A 26,143-nucleotide genomic window follows, 5' to 3' on the forward strand; every position below is an offset into this window, starting at 1 on the left:
ACACTTATTCACATTTTCAACATTCATAATTATAACCAAGGTTATTTGCGTATTTTATTTCGAATAAAAAACGACGTGGACCATTTTATAAGACGGAAAACCCGGAAATGATCAATCAATCTTAGCACATATTTAGTGTTTTTTGTGTTTTCTATATTTCACCAAATGTTATAAATGTCTCCAAAAGTGATCAAAAACATAATTTTAAGATAAGTTTTAGCTTCTCAAACAACTGACACGGCCTTTTTATTGTGGTATTTCCCGCTAAATAGAGCTTCCTGTTTCGTCTGAATCGGAGCGCGCCATTCAAAACAGATCGAGGAAACGCGGGGAAATAGAAGCACCAGTCTGCCGGCTTTTTTTTAGTGTATTACACTAAATTATCTTCATTTGAGATTACAATACGTCATCTACAATCCATCAGACGGATTAGGTAATTTATTAACATGTTTATTGCCTTATCCGAGTCCGCGATTTTTAAGAAAAAAAGCTCATTTTGAAGGATTGACTAGCTCGAAATGGCGAACGCGAGTTCTAATTTCTTAACTTATTTGATTGAAACCGTATTTACTGTTAACACGTGTTTTTTGCATTCGACGTCATTTCACAGCCCAATCGTTAAAACCTTTGACATTTCGTCCTAATTTAGTATAAGGTTTCATTCCGTTTTCGTAGTCCACAATGCAGTGATAGAAAATCAGGCAAAATGATCACACTTATTTCGTGTTTTGGATTTTCTTCATTATACTGTACTGTCATTATCTAAATTGACTGGTGCAACAGGATTTTGTGTGACAGTGCCAGGGAAATGAGTGTTTGCTGTGGAACGCTCTGCCCTCTGAGATTCGACCTTCAACCTATGTGGAACTTTTGAAATCTAGGCTTAAAACACTAATATTCTATAGCTAATGTATGACCTATATTTCATGTTGACAATATCTGTGTATCATTTCTTAATGCATCAAGCATTGCTGCCTGGTCATCCTCTTGTGCGGTCTTTTTCCAAGGTTTCTTCATTTTCCTCATGCTGAGGTTTTTGAGTTTTTCCCTTGCCCTCATGTAGGATTTAGATCAGGGGATTTTGGAATAATAGCCTGTACAGCCATTTGAGACTCCTTGTGATTAAGGGCTATACAAATAAACAACGCTTGACTATAGGCAGTGGCGGTTCTACACTAAATTACTCTTTGGGCGAGATCCCTTCCATGCTATAATAATAAATACAAACACACCATACTCTTAAATTGCAAATACGTATAAAAAAAAACTTAAATAGTAAATACAAATACACTACCTACATAAAAATAGCAAATATTTATCTGAAAATATGAAGCAAACAATATTATAAAATAATAAAACACTTATATTTTTATAAAGCCAATTACACACTAAAGAAAATGTAGTTGTATACCAAAAAGAAAACACAAACTAAAACCTGACCTTCCCGGCTCTCCCTGATGCAAAATCATTGATAAAAATGTCCTCAGCAATCAGTGATTTATGCTAATAATTGCAAGGCCAGTGAGCCATTCCTGAGACCTGGTTGACCTCTGGTTCGACTTTATCAACTTGTATTTCTGAAGAGCTCCTCTGCTTGAGCCACTGTGACTGGCAGAGTGAGAAAACTGTGCAGCAGTTGGCTTGTATTTTCAAAGTTATGAAAAATGTACGTTATTTGGAAGACTGGAGCCGCCAACTATTTTTTTATGTTTAGAAGTCATACAGAGAGTGGTATGATATTCTCTGATTCTGCATCAGTTTTTAAAAGTATTGTCATTTCATTCCAATAGTGGGTAGGGCATTCTAAATAGGTTCTGACCAGTCACAAGGATGGACAGGAAGGGAGAGTAGGTCACATTTTGTTCGGCAATAACATATGTAATGGGTGCAAGGGAACGGGAGGGCAAAAAAGGGCTCTCAGAGTTAATAGGGTTGAAATGCAAGCATTTGTAAATGAGGCAGAAACTACATGATGTAATTAAGGGAAGAATTGGGCAAGACACTGAATCCCTAATGCCCCCAATAAACTGGTAGACGCCTTGCATGGCTGATTCCTTATTGGTGTGTGTGAATGGGTAAGTGTGAAGCACACTGTAATGCGCTTTGGGAGGTCTTCATTGACTTGAAAAGCGCGATTATAAATACAGACCATTTACATGATGGAGCATGTGGGACGGAGAAAGCAGAGGGCTTGTATACAATTCAACAAAATGTCAGGACAGCAAGGGTTATTGAAGAGAACAGTGGTGGAGATTATTGATGAGACTAAGGATTGGATACAGTGCTTTGAACAAACCGATAAAACTGATGCGGAAACAACACCGTGCTAAGAGTGTCAGAAGGAAGAATCGGTGGAGCTTGTAATAATGGAATGTAAAAGGTACGGCATGTAGAGTATGGCAAAGAGAGAGAAAATACACAGAGAAAGAGAGAAATGGAGAGAGTGAGAGAGACAAATGGAGAGATAGGGAGACAAAGAGAGTGAGAGAGAGAAATAGGGAGAACCAGAGAAAAGGAGTCAGAGCCATAGAGCAACAGAAAAGGAGTGAGAAAAAGCAGGATAGAAAGATGGAGAGAAAGACAGAGATACTCAAAAGGGGTTAGTAGAAGAAGGAATAAAGGACATGTCACTGACAGGATTGTTGGATTTGAATAATAGGCCTCAGCAAAAGATTATTTTAGAATTGTTCAGGAGTCTGAGGCTTTTTGATAGAATTTGATCAGTGGAATGGGTAGAGAAGCTGTAATGAATGGAATGATGGTGCCAAGTTGCTGTTAAAGTTAACCAAGAAGTAACTTCACTGGCATTGTTTCCCTTCAATGTATTTTTTCTATATTCAGGTGAATGATTGAGAAAATGATGCCCGTGAGCTCTCATAAGAGAAAGCTGTCCTCTGTGGACCAGGACGGGTATGTGTTTTGAACAGATTGAGGACAGACCACACAATTTTCTTAGATCTAATGCACTTGTTTGTCTCTGCAGACCCCTGGCTGAGAAAATCAAGAAGCAGGAAACTCCTGTCAAGAGGAGATCTCCGAGGAAAAATCTGAATGTGTTTTTGAATAAGGAAAACTGCCCTTCACCGAGGAAATCTCCTCGCAAGGCATCAGGTATCGATGGGATAGAGAACTTTGAAGAATTGGTTAATTTAACTTGTGTGCTTCTCACTAGGCTCTCCGACAATTACGACGAGTTCATTCTACGGACTGAAAAAGAGCTTCTATCTCACTCCTTTGGAGAGGAAGGCAGTGAAACAATCACTGCCTCCACCCCCTGTTTTACCAACGGACCAGGTTGAAATATTAAAGAGAAATAAAGCGGTGGCGAGAGGCAAAGTCGAGACTGAGAGGGGCAAGCAAGCCAAGGCGGCAGAGGGCTCAAGCATCAAAAGCTACATCAATGCCACGACTGAAACCTTTAGGTTTTCAAAAATAAATTTGAGCAGGTTTGTGGGACACAATTGAACTACCATAACTGCTGCTTCACAAGTATCCAGAACCGGTTATGGCGATAACACAGGATGATTGCGCATAGGGATGCAGCACATTTTAGGATCAAACTTTTTTTGAATTTTGCCGATTTGATCAACAGTTAAATGGGTGCGAACAAATAATCTTGTGATTGTCACTGCTAATGTGAGGCAATCATCAGTTCTCTCCTGTGTTTTTGTCACTATTCCTTCCATATTGGCTCTATTGGAGAAGCTGGTCGCCAAAGAGGCCTCCAGCCACGTCAGAACTAATACAGTGGAACCTCGGTTCTCGACCATAATCCGTTCCAGAACCCTGTTCGAAAACCGGTTTGTTCAATCACCGAAATCGTTTTTGCCATTAAAAGTAATGTAAAATCGTTTTAATCCGTTCCAACACCCTGAATGTTTACCATGAACGTAAACATGAAGCTAATCGTACGTTAGCGTAATCTTCCGTACGAAAGATTACGCTAACATGAACGTATAAAAATAAAAAAGGATTATGAATAGGATTTCTTACCTTTGTGGTGGACAGTGGAGAGAGAAAAATCATCAAGTTTTTCAACCTCTTCCAAAACTTGCGGCAGTTGCTTGCTTATAGCGCTAACTTCCTTAGCCGCATCACTCAATTTCACAGCCTCCTTATTCTTTACTATCGTATTGATAGTTGATTTAGCCATGCTGTATTCACTAGCAAGATCGGAAATTCCTACACCCCTTTCATATTTGGCTATTGTGTCTTTCTTAAAGGCAAGTTTTACGAACAACTTGTCTTTTTTTCACCTGTCCTGCTCGCACCGACAGTCTTCGGAGGCATAATTAGGGGCTAAAACACCCGTACGCCGCTCGGCATCGCACCCTAGCGTACCGGCGTTCAAACTCCGATTTTTTTGACCGAACAGCGAAGCAAGAATTTCTCAAAATTTTTGGTCGAACGCCGATTTGTCCGAACTGAGAGGCGTTCAAAAACCGAGGTTCCACTGTATGCTATGAATCCGGGCCAGTAACCAATACAGACCAAACATTCAGCCAACAAATGGACAAAAAAAACTCATGGCTTATTGATCTTGCTCTGTTTCAGAACGAAAAACAATTTTATCCAATAGCTCATACTCCGTTGTTTCGGTCCATAGTCTAATTAAGTTCCAACACATTGTACTACTTAAAGTGTAATTTTCTTTCCTTTTTTTCTTTCTATAGCAATGCCAGCGAAAGGTTTTCTGAGCCTCAAAAAGCCATCACCATCACCTTCAGTGATAAGAAAAAGCCCAAGGCCAAAATATTTGTGGGTGCTGCCTTCTTCAGCACTGCCAGGAAGCCGTCCTCCATGTACAAAAAGGCGTCTGCTGCCAAGTCCAAAGGCAAAGCTGTTAGCAAAAGAGACAAGAAGTCCAAGAGTCAGGTGGCGACCATCCAACACGAGACGGAGAAAAGGATAAAAAATCCCACGGTAACGGCAGACACAAGTTTGCTTGCTAACAGGTTGTGTTTTTATATAACATGACCTTTTGGGGTTACAGATCGAAATCCGCGCTGGGGAGAAGAAATCGGAGGCACCCTTGACAAAGTTTAACCCGGCAGGTCTGTTTGACAGTGAGAGTGACTTGCCACAGAACCAAATGAGGTGCTTCACAGGAAAACTTGGTCAACCTATCTTAGATGTGTTTGTCTTGTATAGCTCACTATGGTAACCAGATTGTAAACACTTTTCACGTGCTATTTTCTCCTTCAGTTCCTGTAAAGCCCTGGGTGAGAAGTATCAATTCACAAAAGAACTAAGAATTGTCCTACAAAGGGTTCCCATTCAGACTCCCAGAGTCCTGTCCCTCGCTTGTCAGGTAACTTAGCATAGCATTAAATATCTCCAAATGGCTATTTGTATTAATTTTTCACGACTAAACAGTTTTCTTGTTTTAAACCAGGATGGCAACTCCACCCCTGTTTGTGATCTTAAAAATGGGAGGCCAAGCAGTCCTGACTGCACACCACTTAAAGGTCGGCCTTTCTAGTATACATATTTAAAGATTTAATTAAAATTCCCTTAGCATGGATGATTTTTTTTTTCCCTCTTCTACCTGTACCCTTATTAGCTTATGTTTATTTGAATTTATTTCGCGCTGCATGAAAACGCCTACGGGGAAAAATGTCCAGAGTTTAAGGCAGTTGCCGGTGACCACCAGCTGACTTGACCACTAGCATTAATGCGAGGGTCATCTAAATTTTTTGAAGCGGAGAGCTACATTTTGTTACGGATCATTTTGATATGCTTTTCTAAAATTAAAACTTCTCATGCAATTGCTATTTTGTCACTAAATCATCATGCCAATTGGAAATCAAATTTCCTGGAAAATGACAATGACCCATTCACTGATGAGCTATTTTCAGAACATTTTCGTAGGCTACTCAGGTGGTCTTGGAGGGCACCACGTAGGAGACCCTGCATTAGTGGATAGCTGTAGTGGCGTTGGCTTACAGCAAGATGAACCAGTTATGCTAACTAGGCCGTTAGCGGCTGCTGTGGTGGTGTGGTTGCAAGCGAGAGCAGCCAGCTATGTTCAAGTTAAAACCGGTTGTGGGTTGTTTTTCATCGGTTGATTAATATCCTGCTATCAGCCATCTTGGTAGCAGTTTTTTCCCCATCAGTGATCACTATCGTGTTATTAGCCATTTTGCTGCTGTGTTCGTTGGAATTGACGTGAGGTTCTTTTGCGGTCAGCATCGCAATATGCAGGGTTGGGTAGGGTTACTTTAACTTGATTACTTTCAATTACTTTTGGATTACTCCAATACCAAATATGCTAATAAAAGACAAAAGAAACTAAATATGATGACTCACAGCACGTGGTAAGCTTTCTCTTCTGGCTTTGATCTCTTTGATCTCCGGCAAAACGAACATAAAATGCGACAGAAACAAAATGAAAATGAATCCAAACAGCTTGCCAACATCATTTTTGCCGTTCCATGTGTTCCGTTACTCCCCAAGCCTGCACAAAATTTAGTCATTTGATTCATATTTAGTTTCTTTTGTCGTTTTTATTAGCATATTTGGTATTGGAGTAATCCAAAAGTAATTGAAAGTAATCAAGTTAAAGTAACCCTACCCAACCCTGGCAATATGAAAAGGCTAATGTTGATACGCTTCTTTGCACAGCAGTCTCAAATTATATGCTTCTCTTATCCAGAATCTGCGGCTGTGTATCCCATCTTTGGATCTGCTTCTAAACGGTGAGACCATTTTCCTAGAAATGGCGACTGTTTTAATCCCTTTAAAAATATATATCGGGGTTTTTTCACGGATCCTTAAGAAGTCTTGAAAGGATTATTAATTATTCTAAAAACAAGGCCTTAATTGGCATTAAAATGTCTTAAATCCGATTTTCAAAAGCTTTAAAAATGTGAACACACTGATAAGATTCCTATTTGTTTGAATTAAGTAATAATTTCACCGATTTACTTTCATGGCTACATTGCGTGGCCTCAAATGGTTTGTACGAACTTTGCACATGTCATCCATATCAGAGGGGGTCGAGTAGTTACGATTTGGCGCGCTTGCTGCAATGACCCGGGTTCGATTCCCGTCGCATCAGATGTTTTTGCAATTATGATCAGCGATATTTATTGACTGATCAATCACAGTCATATACCTCCGTAAAACTGAATACAACATGCACCCAAACTGAGTTATATTTTTGGGTTTAAAAAAAAAAGTTGCGTTATACATGAATAAATACTGTTTTTGTTTTTGCCAAACCTTACAAGCTCCAAGAGTCTCCTGGTTGGCACGATTCCGCCGTCTTCCACCAAAGAGAGGCCCGTCCCCAGGAGGAAGGACAAGCAGGATGACGACCAGCTCATCATTGTAGGTTGCCTTCCTTTATTGACAATCACGTCGATGCTTCATCTCTTGACTTTTCCGTACGCTCGCCTAAACAGGATGCAGGCCAGAAGCAGTTCGGCGCTGCCACCTGCGCCTCGTGCGGGATGGTCTACAGTGCCGACAATCCGGAGGACCACTTTCAACACGAGCAGTTCCACAATCACCTTCTGGATTCCATCAAGTTTGTGGTAATGAAGTCAAGGAGAGCAAAGTATTTGATTAGTAAGGGGACTCGTGATGACTGTTTTGTATGGTTATCCCCCCCCAAATCCAGGGTTGGAAAAAGGAAAGGGTAGTGGCCGAGTTCTGGGATGGGAAAATCATTATGGTCATGCCAGATGATCCCAAATACGCTCTGAGAAAGGTATGTTCCCGATTGAAGCTGCCACCATTCAGAACTAGGGAGTAATACATGTTTAAACACCATTTGATTTGATTAGTATTTGATGTTGCCTGTTATGTGGTACATTGGTATCTACCAATGACTGATTTAGTGGGTTTTTCGAAACCAGTGGTGTCAAACATACAACCCAAGGGCCATATCGGGCCCACCAACTGATATTAATCCTGCCTGTGAGGCAATGCTGAGTAGTGATGGGAATTCCAGTCACCATGGCTCATTCATTTTGCTTGATACATTTTATGTATACAGTGTTCTCGTTCGCCCGCATCCCTGTGTCCTTGACGCATCATTTATGCTGGGGACGCATAGTCTCAAATTAACATGCGTCCCTGGGACGCAACATTTTTGACACAAAATTGTCATTATTACCCAATTACATTTTTTTTTTCAAACAAAGATTTCCCGCACTCCAAACTTTTCGTCAGGCAGATCCAGCAGATGTTGTTTTGGTCTCGCGGTTCGAGTTTTCTTCTGCACGCCGATCTCGAGTTGTGTAGTGAAAAGTCAGTCTCTTTTTAGAGAACCGGCTTTTTCGGCTCAACTCATTAAAGAGAGCCGGCTCTCAAACGGCTCACTTGCTTTGATGCATTATATTACGAATTATGATGTTGTATAAAGAAGTTAAGAAAAAAAGGAAGTATAAAAGGAGAAAATGAAAAAAAGACAGGATTGTGGTTATCCCTTTAATCGGTATATTACCAACAATAATTTGATGCAGAAAATGAATTCATAATTTGATGATTAAAACTGAATAAATATAGATTTTTATTCTATATTTGTCACCGATTTACAATTTCAACCTCGATAACACTAAATTTTGGGGACCCATTGAACTCTGTTGGGACCCATAGATTTTTGAGCATGCGAGTCCCCGGGACCCATCACTTTTCACAGGTAAAATGAGCACTGTATATACAGTAAAATAACCAGTGTTAATTTAACAATTGTAGATAAGCACCTTATGTTCTAGGTAATGTTAAAAGTTCAAATACTTAACTCTCCAGTGCTTTAGAATAAAGGAAATATTTAAATTTCAAATGTTAACCAATTTAGACTAAACTCCTAAAAAAATCCTGCAGAAATTGAAATGTGTAATTATCATTTAAATAAGTCGGAAATGGACTCATTATCCTGATATGACTCGTTTCTTATTAGGTTTCCTTTGTCCCCTATGGACACCACACATATTGACTAATAACGTACGTCTTCAATCGCAAAAAAAGTGAAAGTGTTTCAGTTGGCTCGTGAATGGTGATGAACGCCTTTTCGTTCGCTAGCACTAATGCTGAGAAGCACACGAGAAGAATGAGCTGCAGTTTTAAGGCCATACAAAATTTTAAAAATGGCACCTGCTGGGTGTCTTTGCAGTACTTTTCAAAAAATCAGGGATCAGAATGGAGATTTTCATTTTCAGCTGAAATAGCCAGCGTCCAGGAATAAACCAGGGCGGAGCCCCCCCCCCTCAAAAAAAAAACAAACAAAAAAAAAAAAACCTGTGTTTTAGGCAATTTACTTGTCCAAAACCATGCTTATATTTATCATTTAAGTAACATTTTTAGAAGATTAAAATAATTTGCCCACATAACTGATTTTTTTGTAAATACTGCAAGATAAGTTCAAATGCAGTTCAGTCCCTGCAGCTTGTGCGACAATGCGGCCAATTTTTCTAACGGCCGCCAGGGTGCGCCAGAGCAATAAAGGAAAGAGTGAGACAGTCGGATTTTGAATTTGTTTGCTACGCAAGAGAAAAAGTGAAAAAGTCGGAATGCCTTTGGGGTTCAAAAACAGCGGAAATCCGCGGATCCGCGGAAAATTCTGATCCCTGAAAAATGTATTTTCTATCAGATGAAGTTTAGGTACAAAATGTAGTTTGAAGAATTATTAAAAAGCAGACTTTTAAATCATGTCAACCATTTGCACATAGTGTTTTGTGTGCAATTTACTTTCCAGTTTGCATAAAATTAAACTGTTTTCAAAATGACATTTATGTATTTTGCACGGTTGGTAGGTTTGTATTTCTTGTAGTACTTAAGTCTTTTTTGCCTCAAGACTGTTTCTCCTTCACTATCATTTTATAATATTTTACACCTGAATCCTAACTTAAATGTGAACCCCTAAAAAGACTCCAAGCCCTACGGCTAAGGCACACTTTTATTTGTTGAGCCGGCCATTGTGAGTGTGTCTTTTCTACCATGTGGCCCTTGAGCTGAAATAAGTTTGACACCTCTGTACTAAACAATGATCAATATTTGGAAAGCAATTCATTTTTTGCCTCCATTTTCAAGAGGTTAAATAAATAACTGAATTTCATGAATGCATCCAAAAAAAATGTTTCTTTCGTTCAATTCAATCCCAAATGACTAATGGATCAGTTCCCTGGACTCAAACCTGGTTGAGTTTTTTTCAAAAGTGAATGTAATATGGTAAGTAATTATGTGTGCACATTTTCAGGCAGAGGAGGTGCGCCGCGTGGCAGACAACGAGTTGGGCTTTCAGCAAGTGACTCTGAGCAGACCCTCGCAGGCCAAGACTTATTTGTTTGTTAACACCAATCGGATGGTGGTGGGCTGCCTGGTGGCTGAATCTATAAAGGAGGTAATTGATTATTGTTTGGACAATCAAGCCGATACAGTGGTACCTTTTTTATACGAGCACCGCTAAACGAGAATTTCGATTTAATTGTTTTTGGGGAGAAAAAAAATAATCTTGCTGGCTATACAAAGGAAAACCCAGTTCACATGTAGTCCCTGAGGCTAACACCAGAGACCGCCATCGGCTTGGTCTAGTTTGCGTATGCCAACAGACGCCTGATTCCGAGCACTTGGTCATACCTGTAGAGTATCTGTATTTCGCAGCAAGTTTGTTTTGATCGCATCCTTTTAATCACATTTTACAGTTTTTGTGACCTTAGCCATGAGTTACTGAAAAGGAAACTGTAAAGTGTCTGAGGAAAAAATGGGAATGAAGACAATTGAAATGGAGCAAGTAATAGAAACGCAGGCACAGTGTGAGTGACCAAGCCAAGAAATACAATCGGCAGCAGTGAGTGCCAATCACAAAGCCTCGGGAGAATGATTGAAGAGGGAGGTTTTATACCCGTTGCAAAAAACTGAAGGAGCTAGAACCAGAGAAGTAGGCATCTACACAGGAAATTATAGATGTGCTTGCTAAATGGAAGGTAATTGCTGCTTCCGATTACATTAAAAAAACAAACATCCAGAAAGTGTGCAACTGGTCATGCCAAGGCTCTTTGAGGACACTTGCCTTATGAATTTCTGTAACTTCCTTAGATTTTGTGACGAGTTAAGTTAAAAGGGCAAAAGAAATCAATCAATAATTTCAGCTGATTGAGTGTTGATATAAAGTTACGGAACTTTAATTTTAAGTGTACAGTAAGTGCATACGTATCATAATTCGTGCACCCCTGCTCACACCTTGGACTCCCTTTGTGGTAAGTGCATTTTATGTAATTATCTCATCTCATTAGCCGTACCGCTTATTAGGGTCGCGGGGTGGGGGTGGGGTAGAGCCCATCCCAGCCATCTCCGGGCAGTGGACAGGGGACACCCTGAACTGGTTGCCTGCCAATCGCAGGGCACACAGGGACGGACAACTCGCTTGCTCATTCACACCTTATTATTTATCTTAATACTGTATGTTACAGTTCAAATGTGTTTTTAGTGATCAGAAAGATCTTTCCTTTAGCTATTTAGGGTTAGCATGGATGCACAGGAAATAATTTTAAATGATTTCATATTGGGAATATTTGCTCGTTACACGAGTTATGAGCACGGTCCTGAAACGGATTAAACTCTTATGAAGAGGTACCGCTGTAATCATTTGAAGTCATAACGGAGTACATCTTAAACGAGATTGATCAATTCATTCTTTGTAGGCATTCCGAGTGCTAGATCGACCGGATCAGCACAAGGATACAACCAAAGACGATTTCATGGACCGGCACCGGGCTTGGTGCTGCTCCAACGAACCAGAGAAGGCGCTGTGCGGCGTTAGTCGCATTTGGGTCTTGGGCCTGGCCCGACGGCAAGGAATCGCGCGCCGAATGCTGGATACTGTAAGGTAGGTGACTGTGTTGGAGTTTTAGTAATTGCTTAATTACCACACTATAAGTCACACACCCCCAAAAATGGTCTTCAGTGAATTTTTTTTTCATTTACAAGACACAATAGGGTGCATGGAATTCAAACTACTGTCAGGGCTAGTGTTGCACAAATAAACTGCCATATTTGCTCATTGATTGATCAGTCAGAATGTGTCGCTGATGGTCCACTAGACTAGTCTGGATACAGATGACACATGGTAAGGCATTAAGGTTTTTCCTCATCATTTTTTTTAGTCACGTTACAAAATGTTGATGTTTTCATTGGGTCAAGTAGTGAGAATGTTCTTAAACCAGTCCTTGTTATAACCGACTCGCAAAGTCGTTAATGCACATGAGAATCTGAACTGATTGAATTACTTCCCACAATGCCATTATCTTCTTTCAATCTGATTTGAAGTAAAAGAACAGTATTGTGGGAAGTAATACGGTGAACTTGAACTGAATGAAGGGAATAGCATTGTGGGAAGTCATTTGGTCTCCCTGAAAAATGTCAACACATGACTGCCCTTGGTCAAAATGTTTATCACTTACAAAGCTTAGTTTGAGCTGAGGAAAAAAACAGAATTATTTTTATACTAACATGTTTGGTTCTGTGACTTAAAAAGAGTGTGATTTATATGAGAACACCTAATGGCTTTGATGTGTCAACTGTATCCCAGGTTTTCCAGTGGATAGGATCTGTCACTTTCCCCAATTGTTCAAACCTCACATTGTTTATTTGCTAAAAACAAACCAAGTAGTATTTAATTGCTGTTAAGTGTCGATTAAAAACTCATATTGTTGGGATATGATATAATGAAATTGTGTTAAAAAAATTGTTAAAACATCATATTGTCAGATATAATGAAATTGTGAACATGCTTAATTGCTGTTAAGATTGTCGAGAAAAATTGTTCAAACCTCACATTGTTTATTTGATGTTACTAGTGTCACTAAAATTGTTCAAACCAAAATAACTTTCCCCATTGCAACCTGGGTCTGATCCCTGTTGCATTCATTGTCCCTAGAAATCATGCTCTTACCGTTGCTCTCGGTTTGATCCCAGTCACCTCCATTGTTATGCAGTTGTGGTTAGCAATCAAATATTGACTGATCAATATTTACACAATTAGGGTAATGCATTGGACATATCATACGCTTATGAAGAGCACCTTACTTTCAAATTTTGACCAATTTGAGGTTTTTGGGTGTGTCTTATTCTGGAAATTATGGTACCTTTAGAAAAATGGTCCAATATTGACGACTTCTCTCCCGTTTAAGGAGCACCTTTATATACGGAAGTCACCTGACAAAGGAAGAAATCGCCTTCTCCGACCCGACACCTGACGGCAAACAGTTTGCAACGGCGTACTGTGGTACACCCACGTTCCTCGTTTATAACTTCATCGCTTGAAATGATAGCACGAACGAGCAATTGTTGGACTGTTAATAAATATGTGGTTCTTGGTTGTGATATAGTCAGTTTGATGAGCATGTGCAGTCAGATTTTTTTTAGCTCGGGACTGTTTGGATATTTGCTTTTTGCATATGCTTGTACTGTAAGGAATTAAGATCCTGTTGCAGTTTCTATTTGAAAGTTGATCTATTCCAGACGGTGTGTGTTTTCCTTTTTTACCTTTGAAAGGGAAAAAGGTATGAGGTTTTCATGTAAAGACGTTTAATAAATGTTTTAATCCTATTGACTTCTTGCCAAAGATGTTTTTTCTTCCCGGTAAATGGTGAAAAAGTCACCCACAAGAAAATAGGTACAGTAAAAAAAAGTTTCCCTCAGGTAACGGTATATACAGTATACATCTAAACAGAGGTAAAATACATGGTCTTTCAAAAAATTTGATCCTTTAAATATTATAGTAAATATATGCATATCCCTGCATTATTTCATGAGACGATCGAAAAAGAGAACCTAATAATAATATCTGCATCAGCTTGTTAGGCAGGAGTTTGATTACCAATTAAACATATTACGCGGTGCACATATTGAACATTTGTGAAATGGTTCATAATCCACATGGTTTCAAATTTCTCAATCAGAATTTGAAGAATAAATCTTCTGATCTTCAATATGATTACTTTTTAATTTCATTTGCCATAATGTATTTGGAGTTATTTACAAAAGATTTTTGAAGCACGCTGTATAGGGGGAAAAAAACGTGTCAAACAAGGATAAAACACATTTAAACATATACAAAACTCGGACCTCACTAGTTACTCTTGTTTTGCTCAAATGTGTCATTGCCCTCCAGCGCTTTGACAATCTGAGCAGCCGAGGGTCTACTCTTGGGGTCTTCCTCAGTGCACACGTAGAAGAGCTCCAACATTTTCTTGTAAGATTCGCCCAATGCTTCGGCATCCAGAGGCGGCCGCGTGCCCAGACGGGCGTAGTAAGCGTCCTCGTTGAAGCTCTCCTCCATTGACTCGTCTGTAAGTGGAAATGTTTTATTAATGTACAACGCTGTGGAGAAGCAGTAGGTGGCTCATAGCCAAGTTTTTTTTTTTTCAGTCCCCCCAGTGTTCTTGTTTGCCTGCGTCCTAGACGCATGATTATTGCTGGGGACGCATAGTCTCAAATCAACGTGACGCAACTTTTTTGACACAATATTGTCATTATTACCCGATTACATTTTTTTTGAACAAAGATGTACCGCACTCAACTTTTCGTCAGGCAGATGTTGTTTTGGTCTCATGGTTTGAGTTTTCGTCTGCACGCCGATCTCAAGTTGTGTGGTGAAAAGTCCAGCTCTTTTTAGAGAACCGGCTTTTTCGGCTCAACTCATTCAAGAGAGCTCTCAAAAGGCTCACTTGCTTTGATGCATTATATTACGAATGATTAGGTTGTATAAAGAAGTTAAGGAAAAAAGGAAGTATAAAAGGAGAACATGAAAAAAAGACAGGTTTGTGGTTATCCCTTTAATCGGTATATTACCAACAATAATTGGATGCAGAAAATGAATTAATAATTTGATTATTAAAACTGAACGAATATATAGATTTTTATTATATATTTGTCACCGATTTACAATTTCAACCTCGATAACACAAAATTTTGGGTACCCATAGATTTCTGTTGGGACCCATAGATTTTTGAGCATGCGAGTCCCCGGGACTCATCACTTTTCAGAGGTAAAATGAACACAGAGTCCCAAAGACATTAAATATTAGAAATGCAAAACTGTATGTCAACCTTTTTACAGTAATTTTTTCAACAGAGGGAATCGTGCACAGTGCCAAAGACAATAAAGGACTGTGTTCTTGGCCAAATTCACACACTTTTCAAGGACTTAAGCCCAATTTTCCAATGCCTCCAGTACAGTTAAGAAATCTAGTATGAATCATGTATTTTCAAGAAAAACCAACGTGGCTGCAATTTCTATATGCAATTTTTTATCTTGCATTTGAATTTATCAAAACATGTTTGAATCCTGAGTAAATCTACAATACATTTGTGAATTTGAACATTGTAAATATTTTTGAGCCAAATCTCCCTATATAGGAGTTGGGTTACATTTTTAGTTGCAGGAAGTTATTCCAATTTATCACTGGGAAATGCAACTTTAATATTTTGCATGGCCCATAATTGAGTCGTAATCCTTGAACTAATACTTGTTTTTATGGTGCCCTGTTTAGGTGTAGCATGCACCTGTTATTTAGGGTGCTACGACGCTTCATAAGACTATGCCATACAAACTGCGAATCGACAGATATGTGCTGATAAGTATTGAGGGGCGGCCGATAACCGATATTTGGAGCTAAAATTCATTGCGGTAAAAGCTTAAATTTACATAAACGTTTTACAGTAAATTAGAATTTCATCACAACTAACATGACTAATCCTTCACTTAAACCAAAAACTAACAGTTCACAAATTAAATTGGGCTTAACAGTAGCTCTTGTAAAAGTTACATTAAAACTTAAATAGCTCCCAGATTTTTATTTTTTACAATAAATAAAAATGGCAATACAACTAACATGACTTCAATTCACTTAAAACAAAAAGTACATAGACGGTTCTACTGAGCTGGTGAATTGAAGTGTGGGCACTCTTGTTTTAGAGCTGGATTGATGAACTAATGTTAACAACTAATCACTCAGCCTTCCACTTACGCGTACTTTGTATGCTCACTCGCAATCAAACACACACGATTCATTGACAAACTAATGTTATGATAAGAGCTAATAAATCAGACTCCACCTGAACCTGCTTTCCTAAAACAAGTTAACTACTTTTTCCCCCTTGTCCCTTATCACAGACACACTTTTCTACCAAGGTACTGACTTTAAAATCTCTTATCAGCAGCTTGATTCCGGTCTGCAGCTTGTGGAGTGCGAAATATTCCATAATTTCTCCCAAAGAATTTTACCTTCATCTTGCTCATCATCCTCATCTTGTTTGATCAAATCTATGTGAGGCATGGCCAGGGTCATCATCTCCCACAGGGTGAGGCCGTAGGCAAATATGTCAGCCTTGTCTGTGATGAGGCCACCCTCCAAGGCCTCTTTGGGGCTCCAGGGCTCTGTGCCGATGTAGTCCCCCTCCCAGTCCAAAACTGCTTGGGGCACATACACCATTGTTTTTGTGTCACCTGAAAGCGGGCCTTGTGTGAGAGCATAGTTCCACCTGTCATGTTCTCGTCCAGTTTAAGGGACACGCCCACATCGCAGATCTTAATTGTGTCGAAATCGCCTTTGATGACCACGTTGCCGGACTTCATGTCCCCATGCAGCAGTTTTTTTTCATTGTGGAGATACTGCACACAGAGTGGGAGTTGCATTTCTTTATGAAGAAAAATCACGCACACCTTGAGAAAAACAATCCTCATCCATGCAAAATTGTTTTTATAATCTATAACTTTGTTTGAAAAGCAACTTTCCATTTTTTTTGAAGGGTAATTCCATAGACTACAAACAGTCATATTTATTTTTCTAGCCCTTAATCACAAAAACTATCCAAGGACTGCACAGACCACCATTACAAGATCCCCCTGATCTGAAAATCTACATGAGGGCAAAGAAAAACTTAAGACTCAGGGTGAGGAAAATAAATAACACCTTGAAGGGCCCCGCATGAGTTTTTCATAAAAAACATTGCTTATTGGTTCAAAAGTGGATTGGACTTGGAATAATTTAATTTAACTGCATAGCTTTTTTTTGTCTTAGCCAGAATGATCCAACATTAAGGGTAGTTTTAGGGTTGTTTCTCAAACAGACCCAAAGTTTAGGGTTAATTTAAACATTTATTTAGCTCCTTTCAGCGGTGAAAATACAAAATTACGTTTTGAATAAAATGACAAAATTTGGGTGTATTTCTGTAAAAAATAACCTTATATAAAAATTAAAAATGACCAAGTTTTTGGGTGGAGTAGTAAGGGGTGTGGATGGAGGATTGATTGGACAATACAACTTAACTACATCTTATTACATTTTTAAATCTAATTGGGAGGGTTGTTTAAGATAAAATGACTCATCAGAAATTGAGTCAGATTAACACAGGTAGTGGGTTGCTCCACATGTGACCTAAATTGAGTAATTCTGAGACATAATAATAGCGATATAAAAAAAACAAGAACAAAATTACCATTTCTGATAACATTATCCTTTGGTAAAAATTGCTTTTCTGTAGATCGTAAAATCTAATCATTTGGAATCATATGAATGATTTAAAATTTCAATATATTGGGCACAGGCTTGTAGTGATACAGACGCTGACCGACTTACAAACGAGATTCCGGACGATCGTTTGTAAATTGAATTTGTTTGTAAATTGCTTCAGTGCTATATTTTGTATGTTTATAGAAGTATGTTTAAGGCTTGTAAAAGTAATCAGTATTATTTTGTACAAAAAAAAAACATTTCAGAAAATAATATGCTCTATAAAGTAACCTTTAACTTACTTTTGGAAGATGGGCTTCAAGAGGTCCTCCTCCATGTTCGAGAGTGGACGAAAAAAAAGTGATCCAACCATTTTCTCAACCACATCAAGCTTTCTTATTCCACTTTCATTTCAAAAGAAACGGCTCGCCTCCTCTTTACACCAACCATATTGAATGAATGCACAAGAAATTAAAGAATAAAAGTTCTTAGCGCGCTGGAGTTACAGTACAGTATGTTAACACACGAACGAGGAAGTCTGATTTCTTCTTTGGGGTGGATGCTGGGTGATCTCTCCCAGCGCCACAAGCTGGTAGCGGCGGAAAGAAACACTACAGTACTGTCCTCTACTCGGAAAACGGTGCACACAATACAAACTCTAACAGCAATGATATTTTTCGACATCCCGAAAAAAATGTTTGTATCGACCGTTTTCCGTAAGTCATATTGGCGTAAATAGGGGAGTGTCTGTACCAAATATTAGTTGTGGGGTGAAACCAGGCCTCATTTCAAAGTAACGCTACTCATCAGAGTGCTCAATCTCATTATGGGTTTTTCACGTCAATTTTAAGCATTAATTGTACAAATTACAGTAGTAGGCTTCGTGGTATCAGTGACCACTCAGAATTTAAAAACTTGTACTGGTTTGCTCCTCTTCTCAAATTGTGTACAGCACTTTGGTTGATGGTGTTGGGTATTAAAAAAAATCTTTACAAATCAAAATATATTGGTTTCAGTTTGCAAAAAAAAAGGCTGAAGTAATAATTAAAAGAGAAAGTTCTTACCTGCAGTCCATGGGCCACATGAAGCGCCACTTTTTCAACATAGGCAGCGGGAAAAGGCTGTAGACCGTCTTCTCTGCGTTTCTCGATGAGGTCGTTAAGCGACTGTTCGCCTCCGAACTCCATGGCCAGACACTTGGAGCCGTCTTTGGCTGTGGCCAATGCTCGAAAACCTGCAGGGTCACATTGAGATTTCTGGTATGATTAGGTACAAAAATTGGAATGTTTGACAACCCAAAAATATTTTTCCAAAGGGTGCCAGTTAGCCAGATCTCTTTTTTGAATAACAAGTATTTGCATGAAATGAAAAAGATACCGATGAGGAATGCGCGGTAGCCGGGGAGAATTATTTGATATGTTAGCAGGTAAGCCGAATTGAGAATTATCCCATAAAAATCAGTGGGGAACTGGAAGCATAGAGAATGTGAGCTTTCAGCAGCTCGTTACATAGAAAATAAATTAATCGATTAAATCGCACTCTGAGAAAAGTCAGAAAAACGCAAATAAATGCTGATCATCAGAGGGTGCTCCGTGTATTATTAACAGGTTGGTAAAGCGACTGAGTCGGCGTCGGGTAGAAGGAAATAAAAGTGCCGATGCCCGACTGCTACGGCTAAGCTAACACCCCTTACAAGCTACCCCCGCGGAGCCTGTATCTCAGCAATGCCAGGTCCATTACACATGAAACAGATGACCTGAAATTACTACTCGTGGGAAACCGCTACATTACGTTTGTATTTCAATCATCGCGGAGACTGGGCTCAATTTGAGGGCACACAATGCTTGCGCGCAGCAAGCCAGATACTCTCTAAATTGCTTTCTTTCATTGAAAGGAGAAGCCCCCCAATTTTGTTTACCGTAAATTCCGGACTATAAGCCGCTACTTTTTTCCCAAACGTTCAACCCTGCGGCTTATTCAGTGATGCGGCCAATTTATGTAATTTTTCTAACGGCCGCCAGCGGCGCTCGAGTACAAAAGGTAAGATTTAGACCGGTGGAATATATGCGCCGAGGAAGACTGCAACAACACACCCACATCATGCATCTTGCAAAAAGAAAGGCACATGACGTAGCTTTCAAGCTAAAAGCAATCGAGCAGTCCGTTAAAGAGGGTAACAGTGCTACTGTACGTAAATTTTACTTTGCGAGCGTGGTGCTTGCGAGATTCTATTAAGGGAGCGTGGGACGACGTCTATATGACAAAGTCTCTTTCCCCCACTGGGGAAGACAACTTTGAAGACGTCGTCATAAGAGGATGATGAGGACGGTGTAAAGTGATTTCTACAAGTACGGTATGTTTACTTAACAGACCCACTTACTGTGTTGCGAGCGTGTTGCTAGTAGCGTTTTGCTACCCTTCTCAGGCACGGTTTGGGATGAAAGTTATCATATTATTATTATTATTAAAGCTTTGAAAACTCTCGGTGTACCGTCTTTCTTTGTAAATATGTGTAACCATGTATAATACGTATTTGCAGCTGTATATTTTTGTAATGTATTTATTTTAGAGACTTATTCTGATGTTTTCCACAGGCGAATGAGAAAGAAGGGAGCGGAGCAAACGCGGGCTGACGGGAAGTGGAGTAAAGGTGAGACATGTTTGTGGACGCGGCGGACAATAGTGGATATATATTTTTCCCACCCTTACCTTTGGAAATATACACTTTTTTTCCTTGGATTATTTTCAACCGGACTCGGACTCTGCATCAAACCTCAAGTACGGTATCATTTTCCGTTCACTTTGCCGGCTGTGGTTTTTGAACTGTGAACTTTATATTCGATTACAATCGCGGGACACAAAGTCGGGTTTGGGTTAATTTTGTGATTGTGTCACATGTTTTAGCGTGGGTGCATGTGGCTTATATACAGGTGCGGCTTGTGTAAGTACAAAAGCGGTTATCCTCTTAAAATGTGGTGGGTGCGGCTTATACAGGGATCAGAATGGAGATTTTCATTTTCAGCTGAAATAGCCAGCGTCCAGAAATAAACCAGGGCGGAGACCCCCCCCCCCCCCCCCCCCCCAAAAAAAAAAAAAAAAACAACCTGGGTTTTAGGCAATTTACTTGTCCAAAACCATGCTTATATTTATCATTTAAGTAACATTTTTAGAAGATTAAAATAATTTGCCCACATAACTGATTTTTTTGTAAATACTGCAAGATAAGTTCAAATGCAGTTCAGTCCCTGCAGCTTGTGCGACAATGCGGCCAATTTTTCTAACGGCCGCCAGGGTGCGCCAGAGCAATAAAGGAAAGAGTGAGACAGTCGGATTTTGAATTTGTTTGCTACGCAAGAGAAAAAGTGAAAAAGTCGGAATGCCTTTGGGGTTCAAAAACAGCGAAAATCCGCGGATCCGCGGAAAATTCTGATCCCTGCTTATAATCAGGTGCGCTCAATAGTCCGGAATTTACGGTAATCACAATATAATCATTCACCTGCAATTGTGTAATGTGTTATTTTTGTAGATCTATAGTTAGGTACAGTCATATACTTTTGAGTCGGAAATGACGTCATCTCAAGTTAAGTTAATTTTAATAAATGTGCCATGCTACTTTGCGGATTTTCACTTCTCGCGGGTAGTTCTTGTACCCATTAACGGCGAAATCCGAGGGATCTCTATATACAGCAATATAATCAACTGACAAAACCCTTTTCTAAGTGTTGTGACTTCTGATCCTCACCAACAATGTTAGGATGGTCAATTCCCTTGAGTACTTTTGCCTCTTCATTTATACGCTTCTGGTAGACCTCAGCCTGTTTGCTGGCACATCTGCTGTTGATCTTCTTGATGGCCCAGGGTGATGCGTTGGTTTTCCCCTGTCTGCAATCAAATTGTGGGGTTAGGAGATGAGACAATTACACAAAAATGACCTCTCACCTGTCCATCAGATAGACGCTGACTCCAGTCCCACATCCGAGCTTCTTCATGAACGGAGAAGCTGGGATGTTGATGGGACTTCCTCCAACGTTTCTGGTGCTCCTGATTCTTGACATTTGGGGAGTTGCGAACTCTGCCATTCTGTCAATTTTTGACAGACAACACTTAGATAATAAATATGCAGGGTTGGGTAGGGTTACTTTAACTTGATTACTTTCAATCCTTTTTGACTACTCCTATACCAAATATGCTAATAAAAGACAAAAGAAACTAAATATGAATACAATTACTAAATTTTGTGCAGGCTTGGGGAGTAACGGAATACATGAAACAGCAAAAATTATGTTGGCAAGCTGTTTAGATTTATTTTCATTTTGTTTCTGTCACATTTTATGTTAGTTTTGCCGGAGATCAAAGCCAGGAGAGAAAGATTACCACGTGTTGTGAGTCATAATTTTATTCATATTTAGTTTATTTTGTCTTTTATTAGCATATTTGGTATTGGAGTAATCCAAAAGTAATTGAAAGTAATCAAGTTAAAGTAACCCTACCCAACCCTGTAAATATGTATTATATTTGTATCGTGGTCCTAAGACTACATTCTAATTAGCATAACTCGGAAATGATCTTTAATTTCGAATTTATGTAACAATAGCCAGGGTTGGGTAGGGTTACTTTAACTTGATTACTTTCGGAATACTCCAATACCAAATATGCTAATAAAAGACAAATAAACTAAATATGAATAAAATTATGACTCACAACACGTGGTAAGCTTTCTCTCCTGGCTTTGATCTCCAGCAAAACTAATATAAAATGCGACAGAAACCAAATGAATATAAATCCGTTACTCCCCAAGCCTGCACAAAATTTAGTCATTTTATTCATATTTAGTCTTTCATTAGCATATTTGGTATTAGAGTAATCCAAAAGTCATTGAAAGTAATCCAGTTAAAGTAACCCTACCCAACCCTGACAATAGCATCAACTAAACGTCGCAGACGTTATAGTAGCTAATGCTAACAGCAACGATTCCAAAGCTAATATTCCACCGCAAAACCAAAATAACATGTTTAAGTCACAGTTTATACAAAGGCTGTCGAAGATGGAAAATGTTTGAAATTATATTGTTACCTTATTAAAGTTATTGGGCACAATGTCGCCAAGATGTGGAAAAATAACCGCGCTGAACTTTCAAAATGGGACGTAATGACGGATATTGACGGAAGCCCTGAGAGGACAAAATATTGAAATTTCGCTTGCTAGTTTTTTAAAGCTCCCTTAAATTTCAAATTTATGCATATTAGATAATTTGTTAATCATCTAAAATTGTGTGCCTCGTGTAAAAAATACCTCAAATCTATTTTGGCGTAACTGTGAGACTTTACGCATTTTTTCTGGAATTGCCCTGTAATAATAATTTTTTGGAGAAATATCCAGACAGAAATAAAATTAATTATTGGCTGGGAATTGCAGTTGGATCCAATGGCCTATGTATTAGGAATTTTGCCAGAAGAATTACTGTCTTGTCAACAGAAATATATACTAAAGGTTATGATTCTGGTAGCAAAGAAAATGATCACAGTGTCCTGGCTGAAACCATAACCTCCTGACATAAAACAATGGAGAGACAAATTAAATTAAACTAAATTATGGAAAAAAATCACTGCAAGACTTCAACTGAAACTCGATTAATTCGAGAAAAGATGGAAGCCTATCACACAAATTTTACTTGATGTCTAAACACTCCCCCTTTTTTAATTTTTTTTATTTATTGACTGTATTGTATTAACTTTTATTTCTGTTGTTCCTTCTGTTATTTATGAGTGTGTCAAGTGTATATGTTTAGTGTTTGTGTTGATGTATGATGGTGGAATCAAACCTCTGTCAAAATTTGTGTGAGAAATAAAAAGTTGTAAAAAAAAATGTTTTCACGAGGATGAAAATAAACAAACTCGTTTTCTCTTTAGAGAGATCTCGTCTTGCAGAAAATGCTGGAATAATTGTTAGTGTTATTTGTTAAATAAAATTGCTTGTTTACTCATCTTTGTTTTTGTTTTGTTTTTCTCAACAGTCTGCCGAGTTGTGAGTAAATAGGCACCGTGATTTGTTGGTAAGGTTTACTATGGCTTACTAAGGGGAATTGCACTCATTAATAAGGGGAGCAATTGACTGAGAATTTACAGGTAGGTGCTTTGTATGAATTTCTACGTCTGATTCAAAGGGATCTTTACAAAAGTTGAAATAATTTGAATGCTATCAGTTTGGAGTTATTTTATCTGCAACCCCCGTGTACTACCTCTTTCCCGCTAGATGTCAGTGTTGTTTTTCCACAATGTACTGTTTTTTTTTTTCTAAATGACAAACGCCGAGAGAAAAACACACGCACATTCCAAAACACTTTTGTAGTTTTCAAAATGACCCCTTTACTGGAGAACAGACAATTTAATTTAGTAAACAACATAAAATCAATCACAGCAGCCATTTGCTTCTGACCAATGATCCCTGTAATTTTCCTTACGGGTCCGAGCGTTCACACAAAGTCGGTGAGCAGCGCTTGAAACAACAGTGAGCAACCATAATCCTAAGTGTGGCAAGATAATTACTTATCAAACATGTCCAAAACTTGACATCAAGTTACATTTTGCTGAGTTTCTGGCAATGCAAAATTATTTTTCCCTTTTGAATGAATTGACTCATGTACTATTGCAAAGGTTGTATGGCCTACAAACGTTGTTTGTTCTTACAATTCTTTCAGAAGATATCCATTTCTTTTTATTTCCTGATATATTTTGTCGCATAATATTAACATTTTTGCGGGCTTATTTAGTCGGTTGTACGATACAGAACTGTACTTAATCACATTTTTTAGTGGAAGTACAATGCTGGCAACAAGATTCACTTGATATAATAGGAAATTATTTGAATGCAACACAAACTTTTTCTTCTTTTTTCCGTGTTTTTTTACCTTTTTTTAAATTGCTTTAAAAAAAATCTCATTGTTTTTATTTTTTCCGAGCTGTTACTTTTTTCTTTTTGTTCTCTATTTACTTTATTCCTACATTTCTTTCTTTTCTTTTTTTCTGCTTTTTTCTAAATGTTTCCTTCTTTTTTCTCTTCCTTTTGTTTCTTTTTTTCTCAGCTTCTCACTACTTTTTCATATTGGTATTTTTTTCTTTTTTGTTCTATTCCCTCCTTCCTTTAAGTCATTTTGTGCATAATTTTACACAATATTTGGTCATGTTGGGATTAAAGAAGCAAAGAAGAGCCGTTTAGGACCCGAAAGAGCCTGTTTCTTTTAGTGAGCCGAGCCACCGGTCTAAAACTCTACTAACTTTACTCAACTTCGTTCTCCTTCGACTCGACTTCAAAATACCACATTTAGGACACAATGTCAGGGGAACCCGTGAATTTTTACCTTCAGATAGTGGGCAGGGGACACTCTGAGTCGCTTCTTAATTAGTAATTTTGAGCCCTCATTTTTGTGCGCTGGCTAGATTTTCTTGTGCGCTGAGAATGTGCGAGCAGTGCGCAATTGCACACACGCGCAGATTAGGTGCTTCTGACTGTTATGTTATCATTATTATGTCCACTGAAGTTTAGTGTATTTTGAACATTTGGCAGGATTCATATACTGGACTCATCTTCTTTTGTTGGAATATCATGTTCTTTTTGAGATGCCCTGGAGAACAACGCTGGATTTTATGCATCAATCCCTGCAGATTCTAACTTATCAACACAATCAGCACATTGTGTTTTTTTTCCTAAATACTTGTGTCCTTTGAATGTCAGGGAATAGCATTTTCCTTCTTTTTTACACTGTACTGCTTGTCCCCAGTCCACTCACCTTTGACCCATGCAAAACTTCTTCTTTGATTCCAGACAGCAGGAATGTGATAGTAAGCTTTCATCGCCACTCCATTTTTATATCCCCGAAAGGGAACATGAACTCATGTTGTGGTACATTGGCACATGTTGTGGTGGTCTTTATAAGACAGAGAGATGAATTTCACTGTAAAACATTGTGGCAGGAGGGGGGGTCGGACAAACTGACGTACACACTTGCAACATTCATCTTGAGAAAACATCAGCCCGATTTTGTGATTCACAATGCCAGCTTCTTCCAATGGTCATAATAAAGGAAAAATCCATAATTTTTGCAAAACGATTGCGTGTGTTTTCGTCCATCCATCCCACCGTTATCTGCACCGCTTATCCTCAGGATTGTCGCGGGGGTGCTGGAGCCCATCTCAGCTGTCCTCAGGTAGTGGGCAAGGGACACTCTGAAGTGGTTGCCAGCCTGTCGCAGGGAACACAGAGACAGACAACTCCCTCGCTCTTTCACGCCGAGAGACAATTTGCGATTTGCGATCTCTTGATCCCAAGGCAAGTGCTCTACCTCCTGAGCCACTGCCGCCCCTGGTAGGAAGATGACCCAAACTCAGGCCAGAAACCGTCAGCATTGGAGAAAGCTGTCCAGAGTTGCGTCCTTCGTGGGGCCCTGACGACCCAGGCAGTAAACCCAGAGAAAAAGTTGCCCTGTTAATTTAAAAGAACTTCACTAATGAAAGAAAACATGCACCTCTAAAAATGTGTGTATGTATATTAAAACTGTTTATCAATTTTATACATTTAGTATTTATTCTGAAAATCTATGTATGCAAAAGCACACTTTTTCTCTCTTGGCCCTTGCCGCCCAACATGTCCAGGTCAGTTACGATTCTGGCCTCAAAATTTCATCT

General features: G+C 38.9%; 3 protein-coding genes across 4 annotated transcripts in view; 1 reads left to right on the plus strand and 2 right to left on the minus strand.

Moving 5' to 3' along the window:
- The first annotated feature begins 286 nt into the window (after nt 1–286).
- Nucleotides 287–13,554, plus strand: esco2 (establishment of sister chromatid cohesion N-acetyltransferase 2). The gene is made up of 15 exons (XM_088325377.1): nt 287–433; nt 2,842–2,910; nt 2,984–3,111; nt 3,173–3,446; nt 4,674–4,923; nt 4,994–5,097; nt 5,206–5,311; nt 5,396–5,468; nt 6,656–6,698; nt 7,233–7,332; nt 7,407–7,538; nt 7,625–7,714; nt 10,205–10,348; nt 11,649–11,833; nt 13,137–13,554. Exons 2-15 carry the CDS (start codon nt 2,846–2,848, stop codon nt 13,267–13,269), a joined length of 1,827 nt encoding a protein of 608 aa, XP_088181503.1. The 5' UTR covers nt 287–433; nt 2,842–2,845; the 3' UTR covers nt 13,270–13,554.
- Nucleotides 13,555–13,932: 378 nt separating this feature from the next.
- Nucleotides 13,933–22,754, minus strand: pbk (PDZ binding kinase). The gene is made up of 7 exons (XM_088325378.1): nt 22,536–22,754; nt 21,402–21,542; nt 21,205–21,344; nt 18,527–18,696; nt 16,492–16,621; nt 16,235–16,420; nt 13,933–14,295 (listed from the first exon to the last, which is right to left on the minus strand). The coding sequence occupies exons 2-7, from the start codon at nt 21,539–21,541 to the stop codon at nt 14,078–14,080; spliced, it is 984 nt and encodes a 327-aa protein (XP_088181504.1). The 5' UTR covers nt 21,542; nt 22,536–22,754; the 3' UTR covers nt 13,933–14,077.
- A 3,052-nt stretch (nt 22,755–25,806) lies between these two features.
- Nucleotides 25,807–26,143, minus strand: part of scara5 (scavenger receptor class A, member 5 (putative)) — an 81,169-nt gene continuing 80,832 nt past the window's right edge. Inside the window, exon 13 of one of the 2 annotated variants that reach the window (XR_015848317.1) lies at nt 25,807–25,902. The gene's annotated coding sequence lies outside the window, so the exon portion shown is untranslated. Of the gene's footprint in view, nt 25,941–26,143 lie in introns of both variants that reach the window. The other variant, XR_015848316.1, reaches the window with a different exon arrangement.

The sequence above is a fragment of the Urocampus carinirostris genome, chromosome 20 (assembly GCF_059441175.1).
Source record: "Urocampus carinirostris isolate Australia breed hairy pipefish chromosome 20, RoL_Ucar_1.0, whole genome shotgun sequence".
NCBI lineage: Eukaryota > Metazoa > Chordata > Actinopteri > Syngnathiformes > Syngnathidae > Urocampus > Urocampus carinirostris.

What these genes read in the sequence shown, in the direction of transcription:
- esco2 (XM_088325377.1), top strand. Translation starts at nt 2,846, where the DNA reads ATGATTGAGAAAATGATGCCCGTGAGCTCTCATAAGAGAAAGCTGTCC. An exon ending in TCCTCTGTGGACCAGGACGG is followed by an intron (nt 2,911 to 2,983) that starts GTATGTGTTTTG and finishes TTGTCTCTGCAG; the next exon opens with ACCCCTGGCTGAGAAAATCA. An exon ending in TGGATTCCATCAAGTTTGTG is followed by an intron (nt 7,539 to 7,624) that starts GTAATGAAGTCA and finishes CCCCAAATCCAG; the next exon opens with GGTTGGAAAAAGGAAAGGGT.
- pbk (XM_088325378.1), bottom strand. Translation starts at nt 21,541, where the DNA reads ATGGCAGAGTTCGCAACTCCCCAAATGTCAAGAATCAGGAGCACCAGA. An exon ending in ATGTGGCCCATGGACTGCAG is followed by an intron (nt 16,622 to 18,526) that starts GTAAGAACTTTC and finishes CTCTGTGTGCAG; the next exon opens with TATCTCCACAATGAAAAAAA. An exon ending in ACTGGACGAGAACATGACAG is followed by an intron (nt 16,421 to 16,491) that starts GTGGAACTATGC and finishes TGCCCCAAGCAG; the next exon opens with TTTTGGACTGGGAGGGGGAC.